The sequence below is a fragment of the Betta splendens genome, chromosome 15, assembly GCF_900634795.4.
Source record: "Betta splendens chromosome 15, fBetSpl5.4, whole genome shotgun sequence".
In the NCBI taxonomy this organism is placed as follows: Eukaryota; Metazoa; Chordata; class Actinopteri; order Anabantiformes; family Osphronemidae; genus Betta; species Betta splendens.
This window is the reverse complement of record NC_040895.2, coordinates 13,156,567-13,173,751: the sequence shown is the minus strand read 5'-3', so window position 1 is coordinate 13,173,751 and position 17,185 is coordinate 13,156,567. Positions and strand designations below refer to the sequence as shown.

The 17,185-nt window shown below is 43.7% G+C and overlaps 1 protein-coding gene across 3 annotated transcripts; it reads left to right on the top strand.

Annotated features, from left to right (window-relative positions):
• The first annotated feature begins 495 nt into the window (after positions 1-495).
• slka (STE20-like kinase a) lies at positions 496-17,185 on the top strand. 3 transcript variants are annotated; one of them, XM_029175122.3, is made up of 19 exons: positions 496-1,125; positions 3,901-4,065; positions 5,748-5,796; positions 6,319-6,468; positions 7,262-7,334; positions 7,656-7,850; positions 8,060-8,141; positions 8,366-8,497; positions 8,596-9,780; positions 9,861-9,991; positions 10,366-10,489; positions 10,728-10,907; positions 13,086-13,157; positions 14,023-14,152; positions 14,297-14,421; positions 14,516-14,710; positions 15,018-15,143; positions 15,333-15,446; positions 15,546-17,185. In XM_029175122.3, the coding sequence occupies exons 1-19, from the start codon at positions 976-978 to the stop codon at positions 15,690-15,692; spliced, it is 3,525 nt and encodes a 1,174-aa protein (XP_029030955.1). In that variant the 5' UTR covers positions 496-975; the 3' UTR covers positions 15,693-17,185. The 3 variants fall into 3 exon arrangements, with proteins under 3 accessions (XP_029030955.1, XP_029030954.1, XP_029030956.1); XM_029175121.3 differs by lacking the exon at positions 13,086-13,157 and adding an exon at positions 12,201-12,293; XM_029175123.2 differs by lacking the exon at positions 13,086-13,157 and having other exon boundaries at positions 497-1,125.

Here is a 17,185-nt window from a genome sequence, read left to right as displayed (position 1 = left end):
GTGACGACAAGAACCATGCGCGGTAGAAACGATGGGCTGAGCCGCTGAGCACGTCCTGCCGAGGAGATCCAGGAAACAGATATCTCAGTCAAGTTCCTGATGAGAGACAAGCTAAGAGCGGAAGTAATTAAAATCAGCCTCCGTTGTAAAAGACACACGGTCTGCCTTCGCATTAACGCCAATCTCGTCACAGTTAAACATCCGCTGCTGTTACAGTAGCTACATGTGATACAGCATAACTCCTTAGCTAAGTTAGCAGCAAACAGGGCAATGTACATATCGTCAGTTTCCGGTTTTATCGCAGGAATTCAGGAAAACATTTTCAACAAATGCCAACAAATCAGTAGAATGATGTTAATATAGCAACATGGGTTTGTTTGTTAAAATTTAAAGTCTGTCTTTAATCATTTATGCCTTGATATGTACGTGTTTATTAGTAGCGATCTTTTAGCCGTTTTATTTTGAAGGTACGTAACGGAAATACGGGGAGATGACGAGAGCTAGCTTGATGCTGGTCCACAAACTTCTGTGTGCCCAGCCAACCGAAGCGTGAGGTCTTTTCGTTGTTCCTTTGATCTCGCTCTCGTTGACTAAATGATGTAAACGCCTTGCTATACGCGATGATACGGTCTGTATTTGTCTTCCTGGGTCTGATCAGTCATTTAAAGCGGAAACGCGCGCCTGTGCGGAGCAGCGAACTCTTCTCCGTATCCCTCACCTCCTCCCGACCAGCGTCCTGTGAGCTCTGCTAACTAGCTATGATGTGATTGTGGTTAAAAGCCGCCGAGGGGAGTTGTAATTGCCATTATCGTACCCAAATGGCCGCGACATTTGACAATCTGCCTCGACTGAGCGCCTGAATGCCGTTACTTCGTTAGCCATTTGGGGCTCTGCGTCGGGAGGAACCGCTGTATTTTCGTGGCGGAAATAACCGAAGACGCCGCATCCACAGCGCCGTAGTTCTCCCCCGACACGATGTCTTTCTTCAATTTTCGGAAGATTTTCAAGTTGGGGCCGGACAAGAAGAAGAAGCAGTACGAGCACGTGCACAGAGACGTGAACCCGGAGGAGATCTGGGAGATCATCGGGGAGCTGGGAGATGGGGCGTTTGGGAAAGTGTATAAGGTAACTAGTGTACTACAGTACATCCGCCTTAGCGTGTACTAACCCCAGTTCTTAACATCCACGTCCGTGTCCGTGTCATGCTGCTTCATGCCCGTTATAATGCCGATCCACAGCTCTGACAGCAGCCCCCCATGCAGGCCACACTGTGTAGGCCACTGGACCCTCGCTATTCAAAAAGCCCCTTAGCAGCAAATGCTTTGACAGTCCACTGTGCACCCTGACTGCAGCTGTAAGCAAATGTGCTAGGTTAATCTTGCACAACTAGCCAGCTGTTATTACATATGTGTGCCAGGTTATGAATAAGTCTGTGGTGTAACGTTGAGTTGCCTCTGGCTGAAGGTGTGGTTTCTACAGAATACACTTCAGAAAGGGAAAACTGGATTGTCTGTAAGAAGGTGCACAGTACTAAGCCACACAGTAGCCCTGTGTGACGATGATTTGTGACTTCAAAGTACTTTGTTTGTGCCACACACGGTAACAGGTGAACGGATGTTTAGGCTGTTTGTAGTGAATCGAAACTGATGAGCAGGTTGGCAGTAAATGCAAAGTTTTTTTGTTGTTTTTTTTGTTGAGCTGGGCAGTTTTAATGGAATGCCAGAGAGCTGTTGCTTTATGTCCACACCTGCAGTTTGTGGTGTTAGACTACTTTACATATCTAGATACTCATAGTACTGCCTGTAATCTCAGCATAAGTGATGTAGCACTTAAGGTTATGTCATTATTTAGTTTGAGCTGATATTACGTTAAATGTATGTGGTTTAAGATTAAAGCTTTACTTTCTTATCAGGTAAAATTCAGTTATCAGGTGAGAAATGCTGCTATTAAAACCCTGGGAGCTGAATGAAATTCTGCTTTGTACGTAGTTTAACCTCTTAATCAGCCTTTTATTTCGCTTTCTGTCTGCTCGCGTCTGTAATGCTGCTTACAGGAACTTTTGTGATCATATAATGCAGCTAATTGCCAGGAAATGGTAATATCCACGTTTAATTCACATTTTCCAAGTCCTATTATCTGATTAGGTCATCTGTGGTGAAAGCCAGAGAACAGTCATTGCCTTTTAAAGCTGAGCTGTAGATAGATGTGGAGCCCATGGTGGATAAGTTGCATCCAGGTTCTGCTATTTATGAGCCTGTTATTAATTGCTTATCAGCTGCATGTACGGTAGCAGCTTACTGGTCTGGAGCATTAAGGTGTTTTAAACACTGAGAAGAAATACAAAAGCAGTGATCTTAATGAAGCCATTGTTGCTGCACACTAACCTAGAAAGGGTTACACAGTAAGCCCATTTCATAGGAACTGGGAGTTAGACATTTTACAGTGAAAAGGATTATTAACAACTAGTAAGACAGTGTTCACAGGTTCCCAGTGTTCCCAAGGTCGTGTCCCAGTGCACGCACACACACACACACACACACACACACACACACACACACACACACACACACACACACACACACACACACACACACACACACACACACACACACACGCTCAAGGAAGTTGTTTGGCCTTAATGCCCAGCATCATGTTTGGTGAGACCACAGAAACAACCCATAACCACAGTTTAGCACAGAGACGCATTTGTTTTGCAAACACAGGACCTGGGCAGCTTACAGACACTGAGTCGACCACGAACTCCACACCACAGAATGCTAGAAGCAAGCGTAAGGCCAAGTGGAAACGAGTCTTACCAGTCAGGTGACCTTTAATATGTTTATGCACTGAAAACAAGGGAGTTCTAAATACAGTAATTACCAACTACTAACACAATACTGCTTGAAAGAAGAGGTCACAATTAACTCACACAACACAGATCGTCAGTTATTTCGCAGGCTTTTGGCGGTTGCATCATCTGGGCAGGGTGACACAGATTTCCACCAATGTGTGAAAAGGGAAGGTCCACACCCTTATGTATTTATATACTTGTACTATACTATATATATATACTGTATATATAGAGTCTGTGTCATATGTTCTAATGATTGGCTGCAAAAGATTTCATTTCAACAAATCTGACATAGTGTTGATGAACTGCCCGTGGTGGAATTAACAACCAGATCACCAAGCGTATGAGTGAGTGCTAGAAAGGCGTGAGCCAGCACAAAGGGAAAGAGGCAGGGAGTGTGTCAGGTCAGGACTGTGTAAATATAGGGTCTGACACACGCGGCTGCAGTTGCTCCTAACACTCCCTCCCATTTCTTTTTCCTTAACTCCCACAGATTGTGTCCGTATCCATCAACAATACTGGCCCTACAATAACTTCTTCTGTCCGTGGTTAAATCATAGCGTGGATTTTTGATGAGCCTAATTAAAGTTAATCAGATGTCTGTATACTGTATACTTGGCATCAGGCCTAGTGTTTCATCTTTCAGCAGGTACCAAACTGAAAGCGAAGACAGGCGTTGAGGTAGAAAAGGAAGAGGAGGAAGTAAGCAGTTTCATGATTAGCGCTGCTAGAGTCGGTCTGACAAAAACGTGCTGAACTGTACAGTTTTTGTCAGTTGGGTTGTTTTTTTTTTTTTACAGACATTTCCTTTATCAAATACTGTAACAATGCATTAGCAGAAATTTGCTGTGAAACTTGTTTATAGAAATGATCGGTCACCTACAGCTCTACTAAGTAACACTGCGTTTCAGGTATCAACACACAGTTGTCTAAAGGTTCAGTAAATTGCCCATCAATATTCTAAAGAACATTCCTAGTTCATATAATCCACATTTTGTGTTGTCAGAATATACAGCACTTCATAGTTTCTCATTCTGCTTTGCTTTCAGGCTCAGAACAAGCAGAATGGGACCCTTGCGGCTGCCAAGGTTATTGACACGAAAACAGAGGATGAGTTGGAGGACTACATGGTAGAGATTGACATTCTGGCCTCCTGCAACCACCATCACATCGTCAAACTGCTGGACGCCTTCTATTTCGAAGGCAAACTCTGGGTAAGTGGTGAGAGCCTGACTGAGAGAAGTCTTTTTTTTCTCATGCGATGCTGTTGATTGAAAGCCAAAGAGACACAGAGGCGGTAAACCGCTAACGCATGGAGACACCAATGCATCACAAGCTACTGTTTGTTATTCCGGTTCTCAAAGGACCCTTACATCACTCTATTAAAGGGTAATAGTCGTGCATTTGTTCTCTGCGCCTGCGTTTCATGAGTTAAAAAGCAGCCATGTGATGCAGCTAGAGGTCAGGACTGCGTGCTCCGCAATAGGAATGTCTGCCCCCTGAACTATCACAGGTCATAATCTACAAAATAAAACATTACAGTCCACACTGGCCTAACTCGTGGCCTCCTGCTGGTGCCAAACGTTAATATGGTGACGTAGTGCAGACGTGAGATCCTCAAACCCATTTTTTTATAACTGTGAGCAGAGAGTTATGCCATTTCACAGGGCGGTCAGTAGATCTCGTTCTGTGTGCAGTAAGAGGCCCCAGAGCAATTAGTTCCTGGCAGGTGGTGTCATGTGGCCATCCCTTGTGGACGAGCCACATCTATGGGAAGATAATGGAGTGGTTTTGGTGGCTGGAGAAAGTGCCTGTGAATTATTCAGAGCTGCATGCAGGTTGTCCCTCCGGCCCCAGGCTTTAAACAGCACAATGGATGTGTAACTGCCTCTGCTCTGCATGTGTTAGGCGTTAATGTATAATCATTCTTTTTCCCACCACGGAATAATCAAAGAAATATGATTCTTTGAAAAACAGAGAACATGCGTTCATGCATGTGAGCCAAATGAATGAATTTGTGCACACTAGTCAGAATCTGGACTTTAAGTGACATTCCTGCAAAACAATGGTTGTTGTACATCACAGAAGCAACCGCTTTCCTCCTCGTCTGAGCTTCTGAATGGACGGTGGTGCCCGGTTGTTTTGATCGATTTTTTTTGAACATCTGATACCATGAACTGTTAAGTAATGTGCTGGCAAAGCCAATATAGATGAAGTGGTGGTCAGGTACATTAAAGCCTTTACAACTGAGGTCAGGACATGGTCAGATTTACGTCTCAGTAGCTGCATTAAGCAACCTGATGTTGTGCTGTGTGAACTGGTGAATCCGGTAATGTCAGACTTGACTGTAGACAACTGATTACTGTATTAAAAGCATCTCTGCTGGTTATTAGATTATCTGTTCAAATTGAAGCTTTAAGGCATATCGTCTAGACGCAATTAACTGAGTGATGAAGCGAAGAGATAATGGTCTTACTTTCTCACAATATGGCCCCTCACAAGCCATGTTGTGATATTATGATATTTAACAAGACAAATGTCTTGTGCCATAAGGTACAATGTCAGTTCTCCACACAAGATTTTGTATTGATGAGGAAACCATTTTTCATCAGAATGTGTGGTGAAATATCCTGGATGTGAGTCAGAGACTCTTAAAGACAGAAGTTGACCATTCATGACGACTTTGTGCAGAAAAGATATCAGGCCATTTTTTTCAATTTCAGCCAGAATCTGTTACTGTTCAAAAAGGGCTGAAACAATAAGACAGGCATTGTCTTCCTGCAGTGTTCCGATCATAATCTATAAAGTGGTGATGCTGATATTTCTCTATAAATATCACCTTAATTAACTACCTAAGTAGTTATAGTAATTACTGTTCTTTGTCCCACCATTCCAGATTCTTATCGAGTTCTGTGCAGGTGGGGCGGTGGATGCCATCATGTTGGGTAAGTCCCTAATTCATTGAAGGAAACAGAAAAACTAAAGCTTTTCATTGCTCCATCTCGAGTGCCAACTCTTATTCCATCCAGAAACCTCCATGTGGGATGACTTTTCCATCTCCCTGGTTAAAAAGGCTTTTCCAACTGTGCGGTTATTAAAGATCACATTTCAAGGAGTGGCTGGTCCACGTCTAATGCCCGTGCTTTCTTTTTTTACATCCTTCTCAGAAGCACAATAGCACTTTTTTTCTCACTCAACTGTTAATGATGTTGATGCATTCAGCTGTGTGGTCTGACTCACCTAAACAAAATTCTTCCCCATATTTGTCCAGTCATACTTGCCAGCTGGTGTAAGGGTGGAGTTTTATTTTTCGGTTGCTATCGGAAACCATCAGACCATCACATTTGATGTTAATACGTCCAAATGGCCCTTTCTTTTTGCTGAAGCTCACTAGAAACGCTCCAGCAGCAACATATTATCTGGAAAATGTGATTTACTGTAAGAACTGTGTGCGTGTTTATCCACAGAACTGGAGAGGCCTCTGACAGAGCCTCAGATCCGTGCGGTGTGTAAGCAGACCTTGGAGGCCTTGTCTTACCTCCATGAGAACAAGATAATCCACAGAGACTTGAAAGCTGGAAACATTCTCCTCTCCTTGGAAGGAGATGTGAAACTGGGTAAAATCTTCTCATCTTTGGCTGCTGCCGCTCATCATGGTGTTTCACTGAGGATCAAGGATTATTCGGCACAAAGGAAAAGATTTTGCTTATCCTCCATTAAACACGAAATAAGAGACTTGATTTATCTAAGCAGAGCAATTTGTGACTCATGGATGACTTTTTTCTTAGCCATGTGTCCTTGGTGACCGCTCTAAACATTTTTTGCAGGGCCAACACTAATAGGCTTAAAAAGCTAATTAAGTGAATCATTTATCCCTTTGCCATCAGTGCTCTGGTCACCAGCTGAGCTATGAGACTTTGGGGGCAGGACTGTATGCACGTACAGCATAAGTGAATTGAGTCTTTCAGAATGTTACAAAAATAAGTGGTACTAAGCGGCGGTGGTGGGGCATTGAATTGGTTACATAATATTCCGGAAGTAAACGTATTCAAGCTGCTGTAGCATCCATACAGTAGCTCTGGTGATTCATGTTCTGTAGGCAGAGGGAAAACAATAATCACTGAGCAGTCACTAGGGACTTAATGATAGATTTGTCTCTTTGCCTCAAATGATGCATAAAAAAGCAGTCTGAAATTCTCACAGGTGATTAACTGGAAGTTGATAAAAGTGGAGTCAAGGCATTGCTTTATACTTATGAGATGAACTTTTGAAAGGTTAAAGAAGGTCAGGTAAAACAAATAGAAAACTAGGATATATTATATTTATATAGAAATATAGTCATGATCCAGTGTCTTCATTGCTCATCAGACATTTTAGTTTGATTCGATCATAATTCATTTCTGCTTTCAGCTGACTTTGGGGTGTCTGCCAAAAATACCAAGACTTTACAGAGAAGAGATTCTTTCATCGGCACTCCATATTGGTGAGTCATGCAGCTGGGACATGAGAAGGCATTCACCCTCTTCATCTTGATAATAGTCTTAGTTAACATGTGTGAATTCTACTTTCTATGCAAGCTCTAATAATCCTCACAAAATGTTGGAGACTGGATTTGGCAGTTTTAGATGTGTTTCAGTGTTGGTTGACCTCAGCCTTTGTTGGTAAAATGAATGAGTTACAGATTCTAGCATTTCATCCTTTGGATAAATAAGGGAGTTAACCTTTGGAGACCATAACAATATGAAGCAACACATTTGGATGCACAGCTCTAAAGTGTAATTAATGCTGACATCTCATTTGGCAGGATGGCCCCAGAGGTGGTCATGTGTGAGACATCCAAGGACCGCCCGTACGACGCCAAGGCCGACATCTGGTCCCTTGGGGTCACCCTGATAGAGATGGCACAGATTGAGCCCCCCAACCACGAGATGAATCCCATGAGAGTGCTGCTGAAAATAGCCAAGTCCGAGCCGCCCACACTCATGCATCCCTCTCGCTGGTGAGATGGTGAACTGGTGATAACTGGAGAGGTGGCGGTGGAGTGTTTCCAGATTAGCGATAAGGATGTGTTGACTCTCTAACGTGGGAAAGTGTGGTGAATCGTTCTTGCTTAGCCTAACGTCCACAGGGGAGCGAATTATGCAAATGTATTCCCCACTGAAGGTCCAAGGGACACTTAGTAATTCTTTTCTTATTCATTCCTGAAAGGTCCCCGGAATTCAGTGACTTTTTACGGAGAGCACTAGATAAGAATGTGGACAATAGGTGGAGCACAGCTCAGCTTCTACAGGTAAGATGCCCTATTCCACCCACCCACTAATGTTATCTCACTATGCAGCTTACAATATAACTAGACAAATGTGTGCACAGTTAAATTCTCTAAATTCCTTATAGTGTCATTTCCTTTTTTTTGTTTGTTGCCTGTTGGTTCGTTCCTATATTTTTGATACTTTCTAACAACTTGTAACATCTCATTTTTTTGGAGTTCTCACGTGTCCCTCTCTATCTGTGCAGCATCCTTTTGTCACGAGTGTCACTGATAGCAAACCCCTTCGAGAGCTTATAGCTGAGGCCAAGGCTGAAGTCACAGAGGAGCTGGAGGACAGCAAAGAGGAGGAAGAGGAGGATGAGCCTGATACACCTGTGGTATGCAGTTTAATCTTTATGTGTAGGATCCAGTAGTTACATACATTGTGCAGCAAATGGCAAATTAGCATTTAATTATCATCTAATGGTCGATTTAGGCTGTTCCTGGTCATAAGCGAGCGCCATCTGATGCCAGTGTGGCCAGCTCAGAGGACGACAAAGTCCCGCCAACTCCGTCCACGTTGGAATCTGTTACAGAAAAGACAGAAGCTGAACCTGTTGAAGACCGGACTAGTGATAAGCTCTCAGATGAGGGACTTGGAACAAGTGAAGTGGACAGGACTGAGGAGGAGAAACTCAATGAGATTTCTGATGCAAGTAATGAGGATCTAGCCTCTGGGCCTGTAGAACCAGCCAAGGATTTCTCACAAGATCAAGCGGAATCTAAAGAAGACGCCAAAGCTGAAGAGATTCCTGCACAACCAGTAACGCTCCAGTCAGAAGATGTTACAGATATAGCAGGGGATATTGTCACAGATGGCGGAGGAACAGAAGAGAAGCTAAGCGAGAAAGCAGATGAAGAACAAAATGAAATAGCAGAATCTGAAATGGAATCTAAGGAGGAAAAGGCAGAAGACGAAAAAGTAGCAGGTACAGAAGAATTGCAACCTGAAGATAATCTAGAAAAAACAGAATCTACAGGAGACGTGATGCAGGTAACAGAGAAAAATACAGACGCTAAAGGGGAGATCCCTCAGCACAAAGTCACAGTAGACAGGATAGAAGATGCATCTAATGGCTCTGATGTGAATATAGAGAAGGAGAATATAGAATCTAATTCAATAGACTCCCAGCCACTTGTAGATAAGTCCTCCGATGAGGTTTTATTAGAGAAGGAGATCGTAGAAATTGACGCACAGGAGAAGCCTGAGGCTGATGCTTATGAAGAAGCAGAGCTGCCTGAACAAGATGTTGAGAACAGAAAAGATCACAAAGAGGAGGAACAGACCACGACCGAATCAATAAATGGAGTCAGTAATAAAAGCAATGACATCATTGAAGTTTCAGAAGAGGTGGTCCCATCAGAGGATGTCCCTGTGAAGGAAGCTGAGGAGAAAGCTACTACTGCAGATGAGAGCACTTCCCAGGATGCTGTGTCCGTCCCAGAGAGTGAAGTTGATTCAGAAACCAAGACGGAGCAAGGGAGTCCTGCAGCGATGAAGCCTGATGTGGAGTCTGACTCTGGAAGCAGTTCTGCTGCTGATACAAACAGTGTTGACCTCAATCTGTCCATCTCAAGCTTCCTGTCCAAGAGCAAAGAAGGGGGCTCCCTGTCCATGCAGGTAACGTATCCGCGTCCCACTTTCAAACTTAGTGATCGATTTCATTTTTAATAACGATCGCAAACCGCCCCCATCGGTAGGAGGCAAAACGGCAGAAGAAAACTCTGAAGAAGACGCGGAAGTTCATGGTGGATGGTGTGGAGGTCAGCGTGACGACGTCGAAAATCGTCACAGACAACGACACCAAGAGCGATGAGATGAGGTTCCTGAGGTGCGTGCCTTCCTCACTCGCTCTAAATGTGGGACACGGCCTATTTAACACAAGTGCCTTAAATAGTTCCCGCTCACTTCACAACTCCCACAGCTTTTTACAAATGCCAGATGGGTTATCTCCTGTGATGACTGACCAGCATGCAGCCTTTTAAAGACATGAGACAGGGAGCTTTGTTTGTAATCAGTAAAGTTACCAGGTTTCACTCTAACAACTACTGAAATGTTGAGCCCAAAATTATCAAAGCAAATCAGTAGTGTTATATTATATTAAACAGGAGCGCTCATTAATATGAAACATAAAACATCATCACTGAACAGTATGAGTCTTGTAAACACAGTTGCACCCTCGCTTCTCTGGTGTGGTTTCCTCAGGCGGCAGGAGTTGAGAGAGCTGCGCCTCCTGCAGAAAGAGGAGCAAAGAGCTCAGCAGCAGCTCAGCAACAAGCTGCAGCAGCAGAGAGAGCAGATCTTCAGGCGCTTTGAACAGGAAACTACAGTGAGTCTGTGCTTTCTTTCTTTGTACCACAGTAGTGTGAGGAGTTTTATTAGGTCAACTCCTAGGAAACATGCTGCTCCATTTCAAAAGTGATTTTGCACTGGGATTTAGTCAAACACTGGTTTATTATTTATCATTTAGAGTTTCTCCTGTGAAGCACATGGTCTTGTTAAGCAAAGATAAAATCTGCATTAATCACATATTAACAAACATGTCATCTATGACTCTATCCGTGCAGGCTAAGAAGCGCCAGTACGACCAAGAGGTGGAGAATCTTGAGAAGAAGCAGAAGCAGACCATCGAGCGGCTGGAGCAGGATCACACCAGTCGACTCAGAGACGAGGCCAAGCGCATCAAAGGGGAGCAGGACAAGGAGCTCTCCAAGTTCCAGAACATGATGAAGAACCGGAAGAAGGAGGTACACCTGTGCATGACTCTTACTGCATGGACCCACCGTTAGCGTTAGCGTTAGCTTCAGCTGCGGCTCGTACACGCCTGCATGCGGTGGACACACGCTGTTGATGGTGCATGTCCTTCACAGCTCAGCTGGGGGCCTGTTTTGCTGTGTCATGTTCTAATCTGCTTATTCCTGTGTGTGCATGGTCTGCTAGAAGCTACTGCCTCTGTGTTTTGTTTTCGTTGCTGATCAAACCCAGAGGCTTCTGGTTGTCTCATAGGCATCGCTGTGCAACTGGGTGTGTGTGTGTTGTTCTCAGGGGACTATTTATAAAACGTCAAAAAGGGGCTAAGTATGACACCTGATTATGAATGTGTGCTTGTCTTTGTGAAGCTCTACTGTGTTTCTGCTTCTGGCCTTAAGTGCTGTATTTCATGTTTACAGTTGGTGTGATTTGCTCTATGCAGCTTGTTTTTCCTGCTGATTGGCATCTACAATGCACTTTGGTGGCGGTTGTGCTGCTCACAATCTGCTGTGTGGACAAATGAAATACAGAATTGTGCTGCTGGTTGGCTTCATATCATTTCGCTTCGTCCTGCAGTTTCTTAGCAGCATAAATATAAACTATGGCCTATTTACAAATGTGTACTTTCATGTTTTTCCAGTATTGTGCGATTTCTTTGATATGTAATGTTTTTAACTAACATGTCATTTGTATGAGAGTGTGTGAGGTTCGTTGGTCATGAGGTGGCCATGATGTCTATTAGTGGTGTTGGGCTAATCCTGGGGAAACATTACCAGAATATATACCAAAGTAACTGATATGGAAAGTTTTATTATGCTGTAACTAATAAATATCATTTGTAGTTTTTCAAATAGGGAAACTAGGGAGATAGTTTACTTATGAGCTTTCCTCTGCAGTGAATAATCTGGGAGGAGTCTAAAAGCTGCAGCACTTTTAATGTTGTAATTTGCTAATTATTCCAAATCAGTTACTTTGTCTTCTAATTTAAAGAGGATCTTGCAGGCTGTGGGACTTCAGTGATTGCTGACTAATACGGAGGGAGCTCTCTTGAGACTAACATTGCCATGTAGTTGTTGAATCAAAAGCTTCGACTCTAACTCCTACAGTTAAAAAACGGCTAATTAACAAGAGTACTTGGAAGGAGGAGGGTGTGGGATCTGGGCATGCTGACTTTAAATCAGGTGGTGGCTTGTTAACTTCCCTCTCAAAGTGGGCCATGCATGTGGGCTTCATCAGACTCTCCAGAATACGAAGCATCAACCCGTTTGTGCACCTATGCTGTGCTGTAGATCAAACAGGAAGTTGGCCAGTCACCCAAACATGTGAGAAAAGAGCTCATGAAACGCTTAACGGAGGACCTAACGCTGGTTCTGACGGCAGAGGTAAACCATCACCTGCTGACGCACACTCTGAAAGATTGCGAGACTCCTCTGTTCTCTCTCTCTCTCTCTCCTTCTCTCTCTCTCTCCTTCTCTCTATCTCCTTATTCATCACTGTTACTCATTTGTGTGCACACAGACCAAAATGGTTGCTGTGTCTGTGATGACTCTGCATTTCAACCTGTCGTAAAGTTCTGACAGTTCTTGAAATGAAGTGTTCTCCCATCCAAAATTTCCCAAGTTTGCACTGAGTTGGCCACTGATTTAAAGTTAGTGTTCAACCAGCAGCCTAGCGACAGTTTGTTGTTTTTGTTATAATAATAGGCTTTTATGAATCATACGACTCTAAGACGTGTGAACAATGAACAAAAGCTTTGGATTCTTTGAAAGGTAACGTCTAGAACATTAACACTCTCTGAGCCATTAGCATGAAAAGCATTAAACCGCCCCTTTCTGCAGCAGGATTCAACCCAAGTGCTGGAATTAGAACCTGCATTCAAGCATGAGAAGACGAGAAAAGCAATAATAACCAATTAACTTACTTGCCTCTAACCAGGATTATGTTGTGCGGCTTAAAGTTTTTAATAAGCTCCATCTCATACATAACGCAGGGGGACTCGGCGTGTGTGTGTGTGTGTGTGTGTGTGTGTGTGTGTGTGTGTGTGTGTGTGTGTGTGTGTGTGTGTGTGTGTGTGTGTGTGTGTGTGTGTGTGTGTGTGTGTGAGAGAACCGCCTGCCTGCTGTGTGTTGGCTGTTCCTGATCAGGACGAGTGCGCTGTGTGCTCTCCTCCGCAGGCAGTGGCCCAGGTTATGATACAGTCTTTTCAGTTGTCCTCATGCGCTCTCTTCAACGCTCAGATGCAGGATGTAAGTCCCCCCCCCCCCCCCCAACCGTTTCTCTCTGTCTCTGCCCTATACTTAGATGTGTTGAGTTCAGATGGGTTGTGCTAGTTCAGTTTGCTGTACGAGCGACACATGTAAGCATGGGCAGCCTGTTGTTGTTCTTCTTCTTTGCTGAATGTCGTCATCACTGTGTTTGTGCAGTGAGCCTCTTCTTTTCTCTCTCCTGCTTTGTATTTCTCCTCCACCAGTCCACAATTGTTGTACATCTAGTCTGTGTATTTTATCTGGCAATTATATTTGTATCAGCCTAAACTGAATCTGGCAGTAAACATGCTCTATGGTCTGTCCTGGAGGTGTATGTGCTGGTTTCCTTCTGTCTGGATCCATGTGTTTCTCTGTGAACCAGTGTCTAAATACAGACGGCTGCCTCACAGCATGGACATAAAAGTCACTACACTATAATTAGGTTAATAATACCTATATTAGCTAGGCCTTTGTTTGATAAAGTCATGTCTGTGTGATTACAAGGTTAATTATTCTAATCATATACGTGAGTAATAGCACCACATAATGTACAGTTTGCCACATGCTCCGTCATAAAACTGAATCTTCACTGAGCTGTTAACGTTTCTCTTTCTCTCTTCACCTCCATTGTGGATCGTTGTCATCCATGATCTCTGAGTGTCTTCTCTACTGATTCCAGTTGATGCCGTGGCGTCTTAGTACCATGTGTTGTGCTGGACTTGCAGTGGATGACTTGACTAGATCATTTCATTTCAGACAGACTTGGTTTCACTGTGCTTTCCCACCTCACTCCTCGCTGTCCCCTCTAACCCCCCACGGCTCCCCCTGACTGCTCCTCACTCACTTGTTCTTTCTGGCCTCCCAGGAGCAGGAGTTTCTACAGAAGCAGCAGCAGGACCTGGATGGAGCGCTCAAGAAAATCATCCAGCAGCATAAAGTGGAGATCGCCACTATCGAGAGGGATTGCCTCAACCACAAGCAGCAGCTGATGCGAGGTAGGAGACTGGAACAAATAGAGGACATGTTACAGCTGGTGGAAGTTTTGTTGACATCATCTATTCGTCAGTAGCCACACTGAACACTCACGTGTGCTGACTTGCACACGTGGTCTTACATAATGTCTCATTTGTGGTGTTCAGCTCGAGAAGCAGCCATGTGGGAGTTGGAGGAGCGCCAACTGCAGGAGAAGCACCAGCAGCTGAAGCAGCAGCTTAAAGACCAGTACTTCCTGCAGAGGCACCAGCTGCTGAAGAGGCACGAGAAGGTACGAAAGGAGAAAGGCTTTCATTGAGAATGAGTCTGTCTCGTCAACGTGAACCCGCTGGGCTCGAACCATGTGTGCATACGTGCTTTTACAGGAGATGGAGCAGATGCAGCGCTACAACCAGCGGCTGGTGGAGGAGATGAAGAACAAACAGACTCAGGAGAGGGTTCGTCTGCCCAAGATCCAGCGCAGCGATGCCAAGACCCGCATGGCCATGTACAAGAAGAGCCTCCGCATCACTGCCACCGCAGCTGTGACCCCAGAGCAGGAGAGGGAGCGCATTAAACAGGTATGCTTTCACCTTCTACTTGACACAGTTTAACAAGTTAATCAACATAATCAGCACTCACAACATACCGTCATGTCTGGTTGACACAGTCGTCTGTCATCTTACTCTATGTGACCTCAGGCCAGTAACATTCCAGTTTTTATTACAGTAAAAACCTTGTTTTGTTTTTCCAAAGACAGAAGCTGAGTGAAGTATTGAAAGAAAGTACAGTATATTAATAGCGTGCTGCCAAATCATGAGCAAAAATGTGTTTGGGAAAACTTGTCGATACGGTTGTTACAGTCACGTGTTGTATATGTGGGACCAGTTTGCTTCACAGGAGGACAAGAGGCAGAAGAACGAGAGGCTCCATCAACACCAGAAACACGAGAACCAGATGAGGGATCTGCAGTTGCAGTGTGACTCAAACATCAGGGAGCTCCAGCAGCTACAGGTGGAGATGTAGCACACAAATAGCACACACACACACACAAATATACGCACACGCATGCACAAGCACACGCACACGCACACGCACACACACACACACACACACACACACACACACACACACACACACACAGAGTCTAATTTTATTCGATCTGGTAAGTCTTTGTTTACTTGCTTTTGTCTTGTTTTCCAGAATGAGAAATGCCACCTTCTGATTGAACACGAGACCCAGAAGCTGAAGGAGCTGGACGAGGAGCACAGCCAAGAGATAAAGGAGTGGAGAGACAAGCTGAGACCCAGAAAGAAGGTATTTATAAAAACCCATTTCCTCTTTGACTGGCATGTTGAGGGCTCATTTAAATGACACTGGCCAGACTCAGCCGCGTGTATCTGCTGCCCCCTGCAGGCGCTGGAGGAGGAATTCACACGGAAGCTCCAGGAGCAGGAAGTCTTCTTCAAGATGAGCGGTGAATCTGAATGCCTTAACCCCACCACCCAGAGTCGAGTATCTAAGTTTTACCCCATCCCAAACCTGAACAGCTCTGGTTTATAGCCTCCGTATCTGTCTGTCAGACTCTTCCAGATCAGCAACCAATTTTTTTTATCGTTAAACTGATTAACAGAATATCTTCATTGCTTTGATTCCACTCTTGGTGAGCATGACGTGCCTAAGCACTGTTCCCTCACTTTCCTTAATTTTTCTTATCTTAGTGGAGATGCCCAATGATTAATTGCACTTTTCTGCGCATGTAAAATAAAAAAAAAAAGAAAGTTAATCCTGCTAATCAGATTATTGTAAGCACAGCTACAGTGCTACAGTGACTGGTTCCTTCTGGTTCTTCCTGCTTTTCGGCCCTTAACTGGGTTTATCACAGTGTGGAGTAAATGCAGTGCCCCTAAATCTAGTTACCATGGTTACCCATTGTCACAAAGTCAGCAAAATGTCTTAGAAGCTGTTAATGAAGCCAATTCTAAAGTCCCTGTTTCACAGCATGTAACACAGCACTGGCCCAAACTGAGACGTACAGATGAGTCTACTAACTTTGTTAATGCTGTGTTGTCTGCGTCCAAAACCAAGTGTGAGCTCAAATGAGAAGGAATGTATCGTGCTGTAACTGAGTGAAATGTTAGGTGTGTATCTAATCACATACTGTGCTTGCCATGACAACACTTCAGTCTCCAGAGATGAATGAACAAAAGTATTTGTATTACTTCATAACTTGGTTTTATTCGAGTGCAGTATTCCCAACACTTAGTCCCCTGTTTAGTAAAGCACAGCGGTGACCTGTTGCAAAAAATAACAATTCTATATAAATATATGTATAAATAATAACCCTCTATACCTTCTGGTTGTTACTTTGAAGCAGTAAATAGTAAAGGAATGTAACGCTGTTGATTTGCACTGTTTTGCCATGAGCTAAAAAAAAAATATGCAGTAGTACAGTAAATGTATTATGTTTAACAGTCACCCAGAGCCTGGTCAAACTCCAAACTGATAGGTTTGAATATTTGCCTCCTTTTAAGCTTGGGATTCATCATGTTTTCTTTTAATGTGACCGTTTCGTTTTACGATCGCATCATTTTTTTTTCTAAATGTGTATAACTGATGCTGAAATCTCTCCCTCACGTTTGCTCTCCTGGGGACCAGTGTTGAATGCTAAGGTACAGCTAGGATGCTGTGTCACTCACTGTAGGGGTTCCAGTGTGTGGTTTAGTGTACTGTACGAGTATAGAGACCTTTTTTAAGGTCACGTCATCCGATTAGTCCATTTTTTCAGCTGCACATCATCAGTGCTGACATTAACATTAGGCATGTTTTGTCATGATCTCTGTTGGGGTTTGCTGGAGGTGATCCTGTGAGTCACACTAAACACCCCATAGATTTCAGTTATATTTTTTATTTTTATGTTACAATATTTTAAAGTGTTGATAAATTTATTTTACCACAGCCGATATTCTTAGGATATGCATTCTGATGTTACATCAAATGTATTTAAAGTGTCTTTATAAATGGACTTTTTTTGTTTAAATAAAACATGGACCTTT